This window comes from Rhipicephalus sanguineus, chromosome 5 (genome assembly GCF_013339695.2).
Source record: "Rhipicephalus sanguineus isolate Rsan-2018 chromosome 5, BIME_Rsan_1.4, whole genome shotgun sequence".
NCBI classification, from domain to species: Eukaryota; Metazoa; Arthropoda; class Arachnida; order Ixodida; family Ixodidae; genus Rhipicephalus; species Rhipicephalus sanguineus.
In genome coordinates, this window is record NC_051180.1 from 58057569 (window position 1) to 58077528 (window position 19960).

General features: G+C 45.1%; 1 protein-coding gene across 1 annotated transcript in view; it reads left to right on the forward strand.

Annotated features, from left to right (window-relative positions):
* Nucleotides 1-19960, forward strand: part of LOC119393670 (uncharacterized) — an 81752-nt gene that overhangs the window by 49171 nt on the left and 12621 nt on the right. The window contains exons 15-19 of the mRNA XM_037660787.2: nucleotides 6332-6541; nucleotides 10058-10145; nucleotides 11726-11908; nucleotides 14590-14797; nucleotides 17130-17206. Coding sequence (XP_037516715.1) covers nucleotides 6332-6541; nucleotides 10058-10145; nucleotides 11726-11908; nucleotides 14590-14797; nucleotides 17130-17206 — 766 coding nt within the window. The remainder of the gene's footprint in view (nucleotides 1-6331; nucleotides 6542-10057; nucleotides 10146-11725; nucleotides 11909-14589; nucleotides 14798-17129; nucleotides 17207-19960) is intronic.

Consider the following 19960-nt stretch of genomic DNA (forward strand, 5'->3'; position numbering starts at 1 on the left):
ACGTTCAAGATTGCTTGCGTTGAAAGTAAGAATGATAATCCCGTAAAGGATTAGCGATTTTCGCTCTTTCGAGTTTTCAGGTTTTCTGGTGTCCGTTTCACGTTTTCCGTCCCCACTCAACAACGATGGCGTCGCTCGGCTGCAACAGGTGCACATCGAAGCTTGCAAGTGAGCATAGGCGCGTGTTTGTTAGGTGATATCTGTGTTCATCGACCAGAAACAAACGAAGACAGCGGTGCGTTGTGAATTATTTTGTTGATTTGCCCATACTATCACCGAGAAAGAAGTGTGCAAGTGATACCACCATCGCAAGTGGGTCTCTCATCGCGATAGCTTCCTTGACAGTGACGACGGTGACCTTCAAGTCTTCAGCAAGAAGAGCCGCTTGAAAGCAAAACTGCGATTGGAAACAGTACGTAAAATAAGTGGCCCATTTCATAAAATGCGTTGCATACATGGTCGGTATTTCGGTTGCCTACTATTACTGATACAGTCGCACCGAAGATTGCGTCTAACACCGTGCCCGTCGGCGTCTACGGCGGGAGGTGTTTTGGCGTTTTGAATGAGAGCGATTTACGGTGACAAAATCACCCATGCACAGCTTTGCCTCGGCAACAGACGCGTTCATGTCTATTATGCGACTGACAGCGTGATTTTCAATTTGCAAAAAAAGCATTCTTGACCACGGGAGTAAGGAACGCGTTTCACCCGTTTGTATAATCACACACGTGAGACGCCCGCTCCTGACTGGTCGTGGCCAAGATATCTGCTGCCTTTCGATGCCTTCGCGTCCCCTGACAAAATGCCGTGAGCGTCTCCAGAAAGTTACAGCGTCTCCAAATGTAGGAAAACGACGATGTCGACCCTGTGTGCACCGAAATTAAGAAAATGGCTTGTTACCTTTGCGTAAGATTTCCGAATGCGCAGTTACTGCTGGGCCGTGGCTTTCTTTTTTCTTTGAAAAGTAAAACCGACCGCTTTAATAAAGCTGATTCCTGCGTTCCTTCGCAATGCAAAATATTCTGTCGCTTTCCCAAAAAATAAATGTAAACAACACTAAATAGTGCTCGCTTTGCACGTGGACTTGAACCACTAGCACATTAGCGTTATATAATTTGATTTGTAGAAGAGCTCAGCAACGATTCCAGGTATTTGTGCTGCATGCTTAAGTATATCAAGTCATGTGGTAGATTTCGACTACATCTGTGAATAAACTATCTGCATAAATTCCCAAATAACATCATGAGCCATGAATACTCGTGTGGAAACGCACATGTTTTATGCGCTCGCGAAACCAAAACCGAAATCGCCCGCGAACGGACTACTTGGCGTAGTAACACATGTGCAGAAGCTCCTCCCACGTAGCTTTAGCTGTGCTGCCACAGAAAGTTGTCGCCAGGTATAGTAGTAGAAACAGTTTTTTTTTTCAAGGTTTTTCAACACAGCAAGGGGGAGACAGCTGAAATCGATATGGGAGCAGTTTTGGGAGCAGCAAAATTTCAATTTAGGAGCAGGAGAACCTTGTTTGGGAGCAGTTAGCGGCATTTATTATGTCGTTTTTGGAGCTTGAAAAAAATTACACCATCTCCCGCTAAAGGGGACCATGAGGCGATGCGAAGCCGGAGCACTTGCACGATCGCGTTCCGTTGGCGTTCGTTGGGCATGCTACCGACCTCGCGTCGTGGAACGCGAAGAGGGACGCTACGCGCGTCGTATCTTCCATCTAGCCTGGCCGTTAATTCTCACAGGGCGAGCGGGGAATGCGGTCGACAGGCGGGCGAGAGGGGGGCAGTGTAGGAGAGGAGAGAGAAGGGGAGGGGACGCGCATGCGCTCGAGCTCATCGCGGCGTTGCGCAGGAGAGAATTTCGGCATGTCTAGCCCGCGTTTCAGAGGAAGAGTGGAAAGGGGGAGGGGAGAGAGTTGTGGGAAGGGGGAAGAGAGAGGGAACGTGGAGAGGGGAAGGAGAGGGAAAGTGGAGAGGGTGTGTGGAGAGGGTATGCGCATGCGCAGTAAGGGTGGTCACGCCGCACACCACCACCACCGGATTGAGCTCCGCCTTAAGATACTTTGCATCTAAAACAAATTTGTAGCAACTTGGAGGAACAAGCACATAATTTAATCGGCTTAGAATACACATAACATTCAAACAGCCTTTAGAGAAAGCTTTTTTTAATAGGTTATCGCCAGGTATCAACTACACTACCTTTTTACAAACCACGCAATTTATATATCCCGGGTAACAACATATGAAATAGATGAAAAAAAGTTTTTCCAACTAAGTTCACTTTACATTTGAAAATAAAAAAAAGAAAAAAAACATCACACATCTCAAATAACAATAAAAGAAATGATTGCACAAGAATTGTAGTCACATAGCAGTAGGTCTTTGCTTTAGATAAGCAATAGCATTTAGCAGATTACTGCTTTGACTTTTTGTTGGTCTGCTTATTTAGCTTTTCAAGCTTCCCCAGAGCTTCCTATAGGTCGGTGTTCCCCTTCACGGAGGGGAGGGGGGAGGAGCGCAAAGTATGCCCCATACCGCCCATACTTTGACTTAATCAGGATTGGGGGCGCTGCGATGAACCTTCGGCCTCCCTGAAGGGGAACGAACCCTGCGTATGCCTATAAACAGCCGATCACAATAAAGCGCCTTCGCTATCTGCTCGGCCGCGCGGGTGGCATAGCGTCAAGTGTACCGCACGCGTTTAACAGGTGATAACAAAAGCGTGCTGCGCCACCGTTCGCTGCCACCTCGTGCGGGACTGCCTTCAAGAATGGGTCGCAAGCGTCGAGAAACCTTACCGCTCGGACACTAAGTCGTCAAACGCGTGTGCGTACGGCGCCGCAAGCGTAGCACCGTTGTAAGCGTAATACAGTAAAACCTCGTTAATTCAAAGTCACTGGAACTGTGAAAAACTTTCGAATTAAGCGGGTTTTCGAACTAACGAAACATACAAAAAGCGGGATGCAAGGAACTTTGAATTACTAAAAGTGGTGGTCGTTTGGCCTTCTAGTTTGCGGCTCCAAGGGTTGTTTTCCAGCAATACCCTGTCCCATTTTTGCAGCAAACCCGGGAAAACGGCGGGCCTCGCTGTCAGCGCAAAAAAAAAAGAAAAGAAAAGAAAAAAGCAGTCTCGTGGTCAGCTGAAATGCGTGCCTGCGGAAAAAACGGCGTGCTTCACTGCAGCACAGTGGTGACACGCGGGCAGCTTGTCACCTGCTCCTCGCAGCGTCAGCGCGTCATGATGCGACCATTCGCCCATTCTTTCTGGTAAAATAAAGAATATGATAATGACCAGTGTGACGGAATCCGCGATCTGTTCTGGCTGGAAAACATGATCAATGAAGTTTTTGAACTGAGTTTTCGAAGTAGGCATTACAGGCAAGAACTCCGCCAGCAGTGCAAGTGCGCAAATTGCCGGAGCAACCGCCAGTCAGAGGTTCGCATTAGAGCACTGCACGGGCTCGGGCCTACCCGGAAACCCGGGCCGGGCTGGGTAAAGTAGCTTTCACGGCAGGCCCGGGCCGGGCTCGGCCCTGAAGCTCCGGGCTTAGGACCGGGCCCGGGTTTGAGGTGGCGGGCTCGGGTCGGGCCGGGCATGGACATTGTTCGGTTCTTAAATGGACACTATAGTGAAGCACTGAATCGTTTTAGACTGATGAAGTGTACTCTAAGAACTCGAATGTCATTCATTTCGCCATCATAACTTTATTATCAGACGAGAAAATGAAGGTCAAAATTCCATTTTTAAGTTTCGCGCCGAAACTCCGAGCATGACGTCACGGATTTCAAACTGTAGTTGTCGTATTTCGAGGATACTGGCTCTACAAAATTTGCTGACACTCGGTATGTTAAGTCTATGGCCCCCTCAGAGGTCAATGTACCTCATTTTTAGCGATTGGGAGCTACGTAGGCCTCATTAGGCGCCGTCGGAATCCAAGGTGTCACGGCGTCTGCTGCGTGAATTTCAAGGGGGCGTCGCCACCCGCATTTATCTTTTTGCGCGTTTTCTCACTTACCAAGAGTCTTGTCCCGGCGAGCGTGGTGATTTAGAAATTGCAAAAAAGTAATTTACTGATAATAGAAAAATTGTTTTACTTTCTAGTGCCCCTTCAAGTTTGTTCCATATTCGTTGTGCATACTTATGTTTCACATTTTCTCTCGAAAAAACACTTCTTTTATGTGGGGAAAGCTATTTGGAGAAATTTTATTAGGGACAAGTACTGAACTTATTTTGCTCCTTGCTTATGGGACTACTTAATTTAACTTAAACGGGTGAGCTAAAAGTAGATATACCAAGCGCTTATACAGTTAACATGTCGTTATTCTGTGTTTTATTTGCATTCGTTATCATATCCAAAATGCTAATGTGGGGAGAGGCTAGGTCGTATAGCTAACGTTGCCATTTAAAAGAAGAGCTTTTCGATATATCACAGAGGTTCGTTTCTGAAGGGTATTTAGGGACAGGATTCCAACAACATATCGATACCTATCTCGAACATCCGATACCATATCGATACCTATCGCGTCCCCTCCCCTTCTCTCTCCTCTCCTACGCTGCCCCCCTCTCGCCCGCCTGTCGACCGCGTTCCCCGCTCGCCCTGTGAGAATTAACGGCCAGGCTAGATGGAGGATACGACGCGCGTAGCGTCCCTCTTCGCGTTCCACGACGCGAGGTCGGTAGCATGCCCAACGAACGCCAACGGAACGCGATCGTGCAAGTGCTCCGGCTTCGCATCGCCTCATGGTCCCCTTTAGCGGGAGATGGTGTAATTTTTTTCAAGCTCCAAAAACGACATAATAAATGCCGCTAACTGCTCCCAAACAAGGTTCTCCTGCTCCTAAATTGAAATTTTGCTGCTCCCAAAACTGCTCCCATATCGATTTCAGCTGTCTCACCCTTGCTGTGTTGAAAAACCTTGAAAAAAAGTTTCTACTACTAAGCGCTCACTTGCCTAGGTATAACTGTGCGCAGTAAGGTTGGTCGAAAATTGATCTGAATCTGTCCACCACAGCGTCTCTCTTGCACCTAGTGTTGCTTTAGGACATTAGACAGCTTTAGTGCTGGGGCCCCAAGCGGCTTACGTGTGCACGCTCTTGCGTTCCTTTGTTCTCCCAACCGCACCCATGGAGAATACAAAAAACGCAAGGGCTTACATATGCAAGCTGCTTTGGGGCCTCAGCATTAAATCTCTATTGAACCTCAGGAGTCCATCGATCATTCAACTCTCATTGGTACTAATATGATACTGCTAGTATTTCTATCCAGCTTAACATTTGCACTAATTTATCGATAGGTGTAACATTTATATATAGGAAGACAGCAGAGTGGCTAAGAGAGCTGACATGGGTAGTCTATACCCTAGTTGACATTAAAAGAAAAAAAAAAGGACCTGGGCAGGTCATGTCACGAGAACCGATAATCAGTAGTCAGTCAGTGATCGAAAGGTACCAACAGATGGGAAGGATGGACGAGGATGGCAAAGGTTTAGGTTTGGTAACGAATATTCACAGGCATAAAATGTAATCTGCTTGCTCAAGACAGGTTTGGTCGGAGATCATTAGGAGAGGTCTTCGTCCTGCTGTGGGACATAAGATAGGCAGGCAACGATTGTGATGATCTTTGAAATGGCCAAAAGTAATGTCGATTGCCTGCCTACACTTGTCAAAGCATTCAGAATCACAAGGAGAAGAAAGGGAAAAGAAAACAAATACTGCAGCAGTGCACTTGATGATTGACCATCTCCACTTTTCCTGCTATGTTGAAGTAGTATGCTTATGCTTGCATCTTTTCATTCAAACGAAATCCTGGGGTCTGCTCAAGTTTGGATCAATATGAAGCAGACTGGATAATTCATTGTTTTTGTCTTTTATCCACATTCTCTCTAACAGGGCACTATGACAGCATTTTTTTTTTTTTACATATCGTAAATGAACATAACGGGACATACTACAATATACCTTATAGTACAATGGACTTATCAGGTAAACAGATTTCAATGATTTCCTCACATTTGCTTTAAATGGCGTGTACTGCGCTCGTCTGTCTGGTACTGACTAATTTATTTGAGTCCCTGTGTCATATATCCTCTTGTTGTGAAGTGTCTCTTTTGTATGTTCCTATATTCTCGAATGAGCTGATGCGAGGCTGCTCATTCCAGAATATAGACGACCTCATGTCAGCTGACTTCATTCTACACCTGCATTTTTCCTAATTGCATCGCACTGACATAAAGATTCACCAACATAGAAAACTTTTGACCCTTGTATTGATCTTGTGCATTACGACACTTTTCATAGTCTTCAGCCAAACGTCCCACTGCTTGCAGCATCCTGGAAGCCACTGTCACGCCACAGGGCTTCAAGGTGGCCCTTGTCAACCTGGTGGGCTCCTTTGAGCAGCATGCTGCATCGGATGCCATGACATTGGCCAGTGCGGCCTCAAAGCGTGCTGCAAGTGGAAACTGCAAGAAGTTTATGACCTTGGAGAGCAACCGCAGGTTCCTGTTGTGGGCACACGTACACAACTTGGCATCAGAGTAAGACATACCTTGCTATAGGCTTGTCTCATATCTTTTGTTTCCTTACCTCATCCAATTGTCATATTAGCCGAAATCCAACATTTTTCTTTTCCTTCCTTCCTTTCTTACTTTCATTTTTTTTCTTTGTTTCATTTTAAGATATGTTTGCTGGTCACAAAGCAACTATATTCAGATCCAACTTTAGATGTCCGCGGCATTTCCCCCTCATAGGCAGATGCACATAAGCCCGCACTAATGGTGTGCACTCCTGGCTGACGTTGTGAGCCGGATGGCCGGTGATGCCGCCTTCGGAGAACATTGCAGAGTGCATGAGCTGGACTATTTCTTTAGTTGCGGAGGCAATTGGCTGCCGTGCTTCGGTTGTCTGGTTGGGGTTTATCCGGACTTCTTAAGTTGTATCCGACTAAGTTCTGTGGCATAAAGTCATCATCTCAATGATGGTAGCAAAGTTTTGCAAATGCTAAAACACTGCGAGAGTACGACTCGTAGGACAGTTAAAGAATATGGGCCGTGGCACAAAAGGTTCCGATTATGGTTCATGCCCTGTAATTTGGTCCTCACCACGGAGTAAGATAGACAGGAGCACTGACTCCGCTCGTCTGGAAGGGACACATTTTGCAACGCCGCTTCATGCTTCGCGGCGTGTTTGCCAGATGGCGCTACGAATGGAGAAAAGCGGCGTAGGAGAGACGCTGTCCTCGAGCAGAGCAACGGGCGGGGACCCAGTCTGCCGTTGCTATAGTAGTGGCGCGGACGTGTGCTTGGCCGCGTTCACGTCCTGCATGCCTTGTTGCGTGTTGCGTGTTGCGTTCACGTCCTGCATGCGTGTTGTCGTCTGCTCCGCGCTTGCTGCACGCCTGCTACCAATTCTTTTCTGTAGAGAGCATAGCTTTTGTCACAGATGGAGCCCCGAAGAGCAGAATCTTCTCTTGCCCTTTGTCGTAACCACATTTACAACCAGGAACAAAACACTTCATTGCCTCCTGTCCGGTTGCTCCATGTCTTCACACACAAGTACCAAGCCACCTTGTCCCTTCGAGTATGAAGAAGCACACTGCAGACATGCTAAACAACGGGTGTAACACGAAAATGTCCAATCAACACTACCGCATGGACGTCCAGACGTGGAAAACAAGTGTACTTCTGCTCTGCTGTTTTTTTTTCAGCATAATTTTTTGTCTTCTTTCACGGAAGATATCTTACAATGTTTCGCATATGTGTATAAAAAGCGGTACAATGTTTTTATTTCATATTTTCGTATCAGTTCGCATATATACGCATTTTTTTTGTGTTTTTCTCATATTGAGAATGCCCAGCGAACTGCTTTCTAGCAGGCGACACGCTCCGCGCACGCCGTTCCCTGCCACCGCCGCCGTCCTTTTCGAATTGGCGCATGCGCTCATGAACGCAGGTGTTGAATGATTTCTATGCACCTCAACAGATGGCGCTACGCATTGCAATAAGCGCCGGGAAAGAAGAAAGCATGTGCGAAAGTGTGAAGAGAAGCGGAGGGGGAGAGCAAAGGAATGAGTTAGGCCACTGCGTCCGTGTTGCACGGTTTGTCCCGAGTGAATGCGTGGGGCGGAGGCGGAGTCGGCGCTCCTCTCTTATCTTACTCCGTGGTCCCCGCACACTAAATGATTCGGTAATATTGACTGAAAGGTTGGAATAATAAACACCCGGCAAGGTACACTAAACCTACGTTTGCATTGTTTGAAGTCTGTAATTATCCTTGTCTTTGCTTTTTGAGCAGGACCCAATCAGCATTCAGCAACAAGCAGCAATGGCTATGACACTGCACAGCATGACATGGCACAAAACAAGCTGGAACAGAGATGGTACCTTCACTGTTGGAGGGAGCATTGGTCCCTAAAAAATAAATGTAAAACAGGGGAATAGGGAACGACTAGCAATGTCTACCGAATTTAATTTTTCAAGCTTTTGGTAAAATCGGTGGACATGAAAATCAATGGCATTGTTTTGCACTTAAACTGAGTTTTTATTCCATAACAATGTATGATTTCTCACCAGGACTCATCTTTTCACCTAATTCAAATGTACTGTAAGGTAAACGATAAATTTAAATGACAGGTTTTACTGTATGCACTACATTTTTAAAAAAGCTTGTTTAATGACCTTAAGGGCATCGTGACACCCAATTTTCTATCATAATCTATGTTATGTGGGTTAATCCTTGTGCATTCACAAACTGGCGAAATTTTAGCACATTTGCTCGCGCACCTAATTTATAATTGAATATTTTTATAAACATGCGAGCGGCCTGAGAGTTGGGCAATACTGGTGCACTCACGAGCCATGATGTAACAAGCTGCTTGCTGCGCAAGTGTCTGCGTCTTGGCGAACAGTTTTGCTCTATGGTCAGCTGAGCATGCAGTCGAGCTATTTCAGCTTTTCTGAGCTTGCTGTTGAAACGGAATGATTTGCAGTGGCTGAAACTTTGGTAAGAGACAACAGCTCCGTTCCATGCAGCACATGACATTGCTCACGTCATGGCAATGTGGCGGTCACCGGTGGTGGGCGGGATTTATAGCGGGGGACTTCCAGGGCTCATTTTGCACAGAAATATTCTTTGAGAGTCTGTTCTTCATATGTATATAGGCACAATAGACCCTCTACTTCTTTTTTTTTTTTGCTGAAAACTGCAAATTGTTGGATGAGCTGCGGTGGCCACACTTTTGATGGAGGCAAAAATGCTCGAGGCCCGTGTACCTAAATTTAGGTGCGTGTTAAAGAACCTCAGGTGGTTGAAATTTCTGGAGCCCTCCACCACGGCGTCTCTCATAATCATATCTTGGTTTTGGGACAATAAACCCCAACAATTATTATTATTATAATTGTTGGGTGACCATGTCATAGCCCCTTTTATTCTGACGGCTCTGTCCACTACAGCAAACATTGCAAGTTTTGCTGTGACCCAACTGGCTTTGGCATGCAAGCATTTAGCCAAGTGGTGCAGTGCATTGTGGTTGTGTTGAAAGTGACGTGACACAGCATGTGTTAACCTTTACCGAGCTGCTGCTTACTGCTGACTGTGCTGCCACTTGGTGCATGCATGCAAAATAGACAGTCCTGACGAGACTGGTTGTGAAATGTAAATACTCGTATGATATGGCAATGTTTGGCTTGTCTTACTCTTACGTATGCGCCATGTGATGTTGAAATTGTTTACCAAACTGAAACTTTAGATTATGTCAAAATTTTCAGTGTCGTATATAGTATGTACTTCGAAAAGCAAAGCTCGGAAGTTTGAGACGAAGTGGACATTGAATAACATAACATTCGATTGAACATTTGCATGACCCTCCTTTTTTCTTATGTTGTTGTTGTTGCACATTGCTGACAGAAACTTCAGCCTGACATTTGCAGCACATACACCTGCTACTTAGCTTCTATTTTGCCACCTGTGTTAGTGCATGTTTGTACTACAATGCCCCTAATGACAGGCAATTGTAAGTTGGACTGTTTTTGTATTTGTTTGTTTAACCTCTGCAGGGCAAAGAGTCTGAAGATTAGGAACCCAAATGCTGAGCCTATAAACATGGAGGTCTCGGTGCCCAAACCGTACCACAAGCTTTTTCAAGTGAGTTTATATTACCACATTCATAAGTGGGGTCTCGTCAGGCATGTCTCTTTAGTTTTGTACTTGCTAACTTGCCCGAATTTTCTGTAATGCGGACAAGCTTGACCCGTTTTATGATCTTACAAATGTCGTTGCAAGATTTATAAAAAGTTATTATAGTGACAAATTTGGGTCTGTTCTGCAATCTTACAAATGTTTAATTTTATTGCATTTTTGATAAAGTTTTAAAGGTGTTGAAGGTTAGGATGAAGGCCACAAGTTTTCAAGAAAAATGCACACAATAACGAAACTGTGATGCTATCTGTGCTTCCCTTTCTTGACTGTGTAAGATTCCGTCTGCCAAGGGGATCTTGCTTTGAGTAAGTTATCCACACGGGTTCATGAAGCAGGTGAAATCGGCGACAAAGATTGCTGGAGATGTGCCCGTGATCTAAAAAAAAATCTGGTTTCACTTAAAGCATTGAGTGCGATAGCGACAAATTGTAATGTTGTACGAAGGAAAGAAGTTGAAAATTTAAGGGCTCGTTTTTCTTTGTTATACACAATATTAATGAGAACTAACAGACAATAATGCCAAGGAAAGTATAGGGGACGTTATTAGTAGTAAATGTAATGTAAATGTGAAGAAAGAAAAGTGGACGAAAAGATAGCTTGCCGCGGGCAGGGACCGAACCTGCGACCTTCGAATAACGCGTCCGATGCTCTACCAACTGAGCTACCGCGGCGGCCATCCCCCCGTTCACTTTATGGGGTATATATGTGTATTTAAACGTGGGAGCGTCAGTCAGCGCCGCCAGTAGCCATGACGGCGAGTGTGGAACACTCTTTTTCTGCCTGTTGGCGTCACGTAGCATGTGAACTTATTACGAGTTGGTAGCTGTTATATGTTACGAAGTAAAGCTAGCAGCTAACTCTTTTGGATTCGATCTCGCGTAACTCATCAAAATGCTGGTTTAAGGGAATATGGCCACTCCAGGGATCGAAGCGGTTTTCGTGCTGTCAGTTCTCTAAAAGTGAAGTAATCGTTGAGAGCACAGCAAGCTTACGAGCTGTCTCCCGATGCCTGTCGAGATAGCGCACGCACCAGCGACTGCATCCTTCAAGCAACGCAGCCCCCCTCCCTTGCCCTGACAACCCTTCATGCTCCTTATGAAAGACACAGGGAGGCCTTTCCTCTCTGCTTCATGAGCAATGGACGGCAGGCCTCACACGTTAAGTGATGTGATCACAAGCACCATCGATGCAACGGAGACTGCCAGCTCGTTTCAGCTGCGTTCGTCGTCAGCAGCTCACGAGCTTTTACTTCGCGAGTAGAACATACAATGTGCGGGGTGATGTTATTAATTTGGACTTATACGGAAAAATGATGCCAACAGCCGAAACTCATCAAGAGTGTCCATAATTGCTATCGCAATAAAAATGTCTTCCGCATTTTTTTTTCTCTACATTGTCTTTCTGACCACTGTACTCGTAGGCTGGGCTTTGGGTAATAGCAGAGCTGTTATAGAGATCTCCATTACGTGCTCTTGTACACCAATCGTTGTTGCATCACCCTTGTGTATGATCATTGTTTCACTCAGGTGGAAATGCAAGCCGGAGACTGTAACCGCGCGTCATCCACATTGTGCCTGGATGCCGGCGCGACCGTTGACATCCATGTATCTAACGCCAACTGCAGCAGCCTGATGGCAACGGGTGTGAGCTTCATCGAGTCAAGGCTGGTCATCAAGAGCTACAGCGCTAGCTACACAGATGTCAAGAACGTGAGTTGCACTAGCATGTGGTGGCAGCAGAGCTGTGCTTAGCCAACATCACGTTGGAAGCCTCTGCAGTCCTTGCATGTTCCTCCTCTTGCGTTTAATTTCAGCACAGTGAAATAGGACGGTGATAACAAGATGTCAACCCCAAAAGGTGTGGAAATTTTTTTAACACAGATGCCAAGAAACCAACGCACTGTCGTGGTTTCGGGGATATGAAATTCCCTCGCTACCTGCCATGGTGTTTTAGTGGCTAAGGTGAAAAGTTGCCAAGCTTGAGGTTGCGGGTTTGATTCCCAGCCATGGGTGGTTGTATATCGACGAGGGCGAATCGAAAAACACCCGTGTATTTCAGTTTAGGTTCATTATAAAGTTGGTTATTTAATCAAGAATCTCCCACTGCAGCGTGCCTCAAACCATATTGCGGTGTGGTGCATAAAACCATAGCATTTAATTAAAAAAAAAAAGATTATTCTGCTTAGCTCAAGGTTGCGGGTCTTGTTGCCAACTACGACAGCCACTTTCCAAAATAGGTGGGCTCAGCTGCAAGCTTGTATCCAAATTATGCATGCACGAAAAAAATCTCTGGTGATAATGATGAATTCAGAGAGGTGTTTTTTGCAGTCAAGTGTGCAGCTGTGCGACATTAGATTTCACACTCGATGCCTCAACTGCAAATGATAAAGTACCTATGCCGTCTGTACATGTAATATTCGGTGAGAGCACAGCTACGTGTTCCGAGCACTGTAGGAACTGCTGTCACAGCTTCTTCAGCTGCATGTTGTGTGTTTCCTTTGTTGTTGTATTCAGGTGTTTTACAAAGACTCACTGTGTTGTCACCTGCAACGAGTTTTTTGCTTGTCTACCTGTCAACAGGAAAAATCTCAGAATTCATTGCAAGACTGAAGTCTTCCTTCACTGCTTCTCAATTCTATGCTCTACAGGGAGTTCTTTTTGCATTTCTGTGAACAGTTTTCTCTGTAACTCGGTGACCTTTGTGATCGTTCAACTTCACTCATTGTGAAGCCTAAATTGAATAGCAGATCACTCAAATGTTAAAGTTGAGCTGGTTAATCGCGATTCATTGTCGCATAAAGTAAGGTATGTGAATGCGGACACAAGAGAAACAAAACTGGGGTTTGTGTTGTCAGTTTCCCTCCTCGTGTGTGTGTGTGCGTGTGTGCGAGCGAGCGCGCGCGCGTGTGCTTCCTGATTTTTTTCTACAATGCAGGCCACTGATCTATTCTGTGTGACATACTCAAGTTGATTTCTGATAGCACATTGGCTTACTTTTGTTTTTCATTGAGGCCTCTTTCCTGCCCAGCCTTAGCCACTCGTCGTGCTCTGGTTCTGTAGTCATCTTCATTATCATTTTGGCTAGTTGAAACAGCCTGCTAAAGCACGAACATGTGAAACTGGACAGATTTGGTCAATTGTCCTGGGATCTTGAAAAACTGCTGAAGGTGCTGAGGATCTCTTTTCATAATCTGAAAACCATATTCAAATCATCTCGAGGCTGATTTCAGGATTGAAATATTGAAAGTTCGGCCCTATTGAAATGCCCGGGCAATGGCCGGAACCTTCACTCGACAATCAACTTATTGGACATTTAGTTTCACTAGATTTGCATTAATATGTCTGCTTATTTATTCACAAATACTTAACAGGCCCATTGAAGGCCATTGTGTGAGATGGGTAACAGTTACTACCATAGGTCGGCAAAAAAATTGGAGCTCACTCAGACTCACTCAAGAAATATATTTTGCTCCGAGTGCTCACTCAGACATGGACTCGCCAAAATTTTCCTCTACCGGACTCACTAGCACATTACTCAGCCGGACTCACTCAGACTCATGGCTTAACCAGAGCCTGAGTGAGCCTGAGTGAGTGGATTCATGAGTCCGTAAGGGTAAAATTTGCTGTTTTGATCACGGTGTTAGTGCTTTTTAATCCCAATACCTGAAGTGATCTGTGCTCTACGATACGCCATTTGATCTTGTACCATCTTATACGAGTTATCAGTGGCTTCAATCCACTAAGGACATTTTAATGAAATACGCGACTCACAAGATATTTATATCATGAACTTCCCGTAGAAGATTTGCAGGGGAAGTCATGGCAACCGCCCCCCTGAACTCGCGCCTCTGATCAATACATATTGAGATGGCGCATGAACGCGAGTGTGTTGAGATATATGCGAGTAGACTTGAGTATAAACTTCAGCCTATATAATAAGGTTGGTAGTAATGCTGAACATGAGTAGATAGGACCATAGGTCAACAATAACAGGTGGAGCTCACTCAGACTCGCTCAAGAAATATGTTTTACACTTAGGGCTCACTCGGACTCAGGCTCGCCAATATTTTCCTCAGCCCGACTCACACGTGCTCAAACTCTCCAAAATATTGCTCACCCGGACTCACTCAGACTCGCGGCCCGGTCTGAGTTGGAGTGAGTCCGAGTGAGTCGACTCATGAGAGTTTGCCGACCTATGGTTACTACAGAGCAGAATAAACTCTGCATCAAATAAAAAAAGTTACAAAGCAAAGGTTACGAATAGTACTGTCAAACATTGATGCAATTTTAGGTATCGACAAGCAGTGAAGGCATTGATACATGTTCACTACCTGTAGGGATTCATAGCTTTTTGATCTTTTTCTTCCTTCTTCTTTGTTCTTCTTTTTTAGGTGGCACTGTATGCACTTGGAGGTGAGCTAAAAGTGGAGTTGCGCGACACACACTGCCTTGGACAAACACGCCACCTGGTGGACATGGGCGCACCGCTAGCGGCGGGTGCCGTTTCTACCGATAGTTTCACTGTTGTCAACAAAGGTGACTGGGATGCATTCGTCTACCTCGCAATCCCTGGCAGCCCGCTCTTGGAGACTCCAAAAGGTGATAGAATGGGTTGACCAGATACAATAGACCCTCAGTAAACGGAACTGCTGCTAAAATGTAACAAGTGCTTCTGACAAGATTGGTTTCGTACTTGTATTCTGCATCCTTGTTCATCTCTCAGTAAATGGAACACCTGTTCAGTGGAACATATTTTCCTGGTCCCTTCAGGGTCCGTTTAATGAAAGTCTACTGTAGTGATACTAAAATACAGAACATTTTCTTGTGTCATACAACTGCACCCATTTGAATATTGTAAATGTAAAATGCACTCAAACCTGCGCTACATTTCACACATCAGATGCAATGCTGTCGAAGCTATGCAGGAAGTTCGGTCAGCAAAATGTATAACTCCACGCATCTTGTGGTCTGCTTTTGCAGTTGTAAATATGAGCCTGCACGTGAGGCGTTGAGATCGGCTGTGAATGAAATACAAGAAAGCGAAAAACAACCAAGCGCTAAGTGATGTGGAACAACATATTGATAGCCATATAACAGTTTATTTCTAATGCACAAAACACCTTCGCATAATACTCAGCCTAAAAAAGAAAAAGAAGTAGCATTCCGGGTGTTAAATACGTTGAACTGTATGTTGATGTGAACGTACTTACTGCAAGAAGTCTCGCTAGCCTCTAAAGTGTTGCATTTGATGTTTGAAACGGAGTATAGACAGAACAAACTTGAAGGGAGTCGCGATAGCAGTCTATTAAGATCATTAAAAAAAATTGAGGCAGCTTCACTAGGCTTGTGCGAATAGTAAATTTTAGTTTTGAAGCGAATAGTGATTTGGTCGAATAGAATTTGAATAGTATATATCGCATATTATAAAGAAAACTGAGCATGTTTGTCATGACCCAACTAACCAGCACAATATCTTTTTAACTTGAAACAAGGAATGCGCAAATGTCATTCTTTTTGGTTCAAAGGAAAGGGAATCAACTTTGAATAGTATCAGAATTTGACTTTCGGTAGAATGCAAGTGATAACCTATAAAATATGTTATGTTTTAAAATTTACTATACTTGGAGCATATAAGCCGGTATAACGAGCTTTTAAACTTAAAAAATGATGAATGGATGTGAGGGTAATATGTTCATTTAACCTTGAAGTGGGGCTTCACGGCAGTGCAGATTTTTCTTGGAAGGTCACTGCAGTGAAACCACCTTTACAGGGGGTTACATGCGGGCTAATGTACACCTATTCATTCATTTCGAATACTTCGAAATTTCCAAGAATTTAAATTCGAATCAAAGCGAACTCAAATACTCTAATATTTGTTCGAATATTCAAAGTGGTCGAATATTCGCACAAGCCTAAGCTTCACACTAGTGGTGCCAAACCTGAGGGAACAGCAGAGCTGTATGGTCTTCCTTGTTTCTCTTTATTTTTTCTTATCTCTTTCTTGTCTCTATTTCTTTCCATTTCTTTCTCTCTCTCGATTTCTCGATTCCTCTTTCTTTCTATCTTTCTCTCTTTCTGTCTTGCTCTTTTTTTTCCATCTCTTTTTTGTCTGCTTCTTTCTATCTTTCTCTGTGTATTTATTTTTCTAGCTTTTTCTCCTTCTTCTCTTTCTTTCTTTCTCTGTACTCGTTCTCTCACACACCTGAGTTATTGCATACCATGCCAGACAAATCGGCGCCTTGGGAGATCGTGTGCTGGGTGCGCATGTTCGGGGAGTGAAGCGGAGGATGAAGAGGAGGACGAAGAGAGTGCACACCGGCAGAGTTATTGCGTTGCACATGCTAGGAAGGTACAGGCCGGTCATGATGATGATAGTTTTTGTTAACGTGAAACAGCAGAAAGGTGAGCTTAAGCGGCTCCACTGTTAATAAAAAAAACTATATTTCTCTAAGACTGCGTTGAAGGCATAAACATTTATTTTTCATCCACGCCTTTTATGGAACGTACCGGTAGGACAGGTACGTCTTTTGCGTTCCAAGTAGCCCGGCAGTCCTCCTTTCAGTAATTCTCCTAGTAGCGTGCTTTGTTGCACAGGCTGTTACTTTCTATAACTATTTTTCTTCACATCACTCGGCTATCTTGCGGTGGAACTTAATAAAGCCAATTAGTTGATACGGAGTAAGACACAGCGTGTGATATACATAAGTCGTAGACAAACACTGGTTTAATATACCGTGCATAGTAGTACTGTGCTATACTTTCGTAGTACAGAGCTTAATGTCAGGAAGTGCCTGTTTTTGCGACTGAGTTATCTCTAGGTTTAACTGTATTGTCTTTTTTCCACCAGATCTTATTTCCTCATTGCTCTCATAATAATTTGTCTATCCTGTTAACTTTTCTTACCTGTCGCTGGCATCTGCACCTGTTACAGAGTCTTCAAGTAAAGGTGGTCGAGGCACGATTTCGGTGACTCCATCCTGTTTTGTGCTGCGCCGCAAGAAGTCCAAGGTTCGGGGTTTTCTGTGTTTTCATGGTTTTACGAGCGTAACAGGCTCGTAGCAGAAAAGTGCACTAAAATGAATCACTGAAATAGGCAACATTCCATTGTTTAGATTAATAATACAGTAGAACTTCGCTGATACGTTTTTGAAAGAACCCTGGGAGATAAATGTGAGAGCCGGGAAACGCAACAGCGAAAAAACGGAAAAAACAAACAAATATTTAGAGGCGCAGAATTTCATTTCAATGCCTACACTTGAAAAAGACCGTACAACGCTTACTCATGCCCAATCAGTGCGAGAAGTTTTTGGAGCACTTGTAGTCATATCCTTTTAATAAATCTAGTGCCACCAAGGTCGACACTTGGCAAGCAATCACTTTCACCTTCGTGAAATTTTCACCGGATGTGTCGGTGTCTCCGAGCGATAATGTAGCACCGTGGCTCGTAGTAGACGGTCAAACGCCTCACGAGAATGAAAGCACCGTATTTTCCGGTGTATAAGTCGCACCTTTGTATAAGACGCACCCCCTACTTTTTACGACATTCGAAAGAAAAAATGATATATAAGACGCACCTTTGTATAAGACGCATCTATTTTTAACTCAGTCTACATGATAAAACACAATGACCCACGCAGAGTACATTGATTGCGAAATGCGTAGTCACGCACGGCACTGAATATCTGTAAGCAGCAGTTTTATTAAGGCGCAGAAAACCACTATTTATTGTACTGGATTTGAAGCCACATCCTCTGGCGCACTGTCAAAAGTTCTTCCGCCTCGGTTGGCAGCATCGCTGGGTTGCCGTCGTCAGCCTCTGAGCAACTTTTACGCAGCATTGTAAGCACCTTGAAGCACATCGTTGGCACTGCCTGTACTATGGTGGCTACCATACTTTTAGGGCATTACCAGACTTGGCGAGAACACATAAACAACGAACGCGCCGCACGGTTATCACACGATTGTCGGATACCACCTACACACGCATACAAAACGTAAATGGCGACCGGAAGCCGGAAGCTGCGACTGCTGCTGGACTGCAGCGACGTCTCACACGGAAACTGATGACAATGATAATGAAGTGGTACTTTCGCTTTTGTAACTGATATTGTGGGCGCTACAACGTTACAATGGACCGTTGTGGTGCTCTTTTTTATTTATTGCCTCAGTTCTGTGGGTTTAATTCTTCGTTTAAGAACAAACAATTCAAACAGTACAATGGGGCACGCGACAGTGGTGGCTTTTATTGCAGCCGTAATCTCCGTGGTCGCCGCGCTGCTTGAACAGCAAGTAGCTGACATCTAAGATCGCAGCCGCTTCATTGTTACAACAAAATTAGATATATTTTTACGAATGCTCTCGAGCTCTGTTTATCGTACTCATAAATTAAATATAAACAAATTGGTCTCGCAGAATCGCGTGACTTTTTGCGTATATAAGACGCACCGTTGTATAAGACGCACCAGCGAAAATCTAGGAAAAAAGGTGCGTCTTATACACCAGAAAATACGGTACTTCTGAAAGCAATCGTCGAAAAAATGACCCCTGCTCCATCAACTGGTAACTTTGTCACTGGTGCACAGATTGGCACACTCAGCCACAATCTGGTCGACGGATAAAACCGCGGAGCTAAGAACGGCATCATCCACAGAAATACAATCAACATATGTGTTTCTTTTGGCACCAACAGTTGTAGGCATAAAAGAACTGCGCACAAGCAACATGACGAGCGCAACAAGTCCGACCGCGAAATGCACAAACTCCTCTTGACAGATAACGATAATCGTGAGTCCACACCAACACAACGGCGGAAACAAATGCCAGTCTCGAAGGGCTTACTTTCATGAGTACTAAAAACAAGTCTGAAACCAATTACATCATACAGTGAAACCTCGTTAATACGTACCTGCCGGGAACGCGGCATAACTACGCACTAAACGGTAGTACGCATTAACCACCAAGTACAAATTTGCCTCTCCTGGCGTACGCCATCGCCGCCAGCAGAGAAATAGAGTGCCACAGCAAATATTGTCTAAAGTACCCATCGCAAAGCCTTTTCTTTCTTTTTGCCAAAGTGGAGAAAATATCCTAGCACTCTCGCACGACCGCCCGATAGCGCGCAGTGGCCACGCCAAAGAGCATTTCGAAACTATTAGAGGGTCCGGGATACGCAGTGACCGACATAGCGACAAAACGGACAGTGTCTGCATTCCGCAGTATATGTGTATGCGTCCGTACCGCGATCTGCTACAAAACGAAAACTGACACGCGATACGGCCGCGTGGAGCCGATCGTCTCCTGGGTAGTTGCGTGCAGCGCGTCGCCTGCTCGGCTCACGTACGCCGTCACTACCGGGCCGCTTGCTGTACCGCACGCGCGCATCAGTCGTGGGATTGTTCTTCGTGCCCACCTCGTTCCAGACCATGCACAGATGCGGCGAGTAGCTTGTTCGGTTAACGCAGCGATGTCGAGCTTCCTCCGCGACGCTGTAGCGGTCCTGGCAGCGAACGGAGGCGCGTTGGGTGGTCGCCTAATAAAAGCGTGCAATATGGTTACAACAGCGCTACGCTTGCTGTACCGTACGCGTGCGTTTAGCGTGATATCGTCAATGCAGCGAGGTTTCGCGGCGTCCGCGACCCGCAATGCTCAACTCCGCAACAGCGATCTGCTTTTGTTTCTACATAGCGGTGCGCGCTTGAACACAGCCCCGCACGAGGCGGCAGCGATCGGCGGCCCAGCGCATTGAGGTTGTCGCCAAGTAAA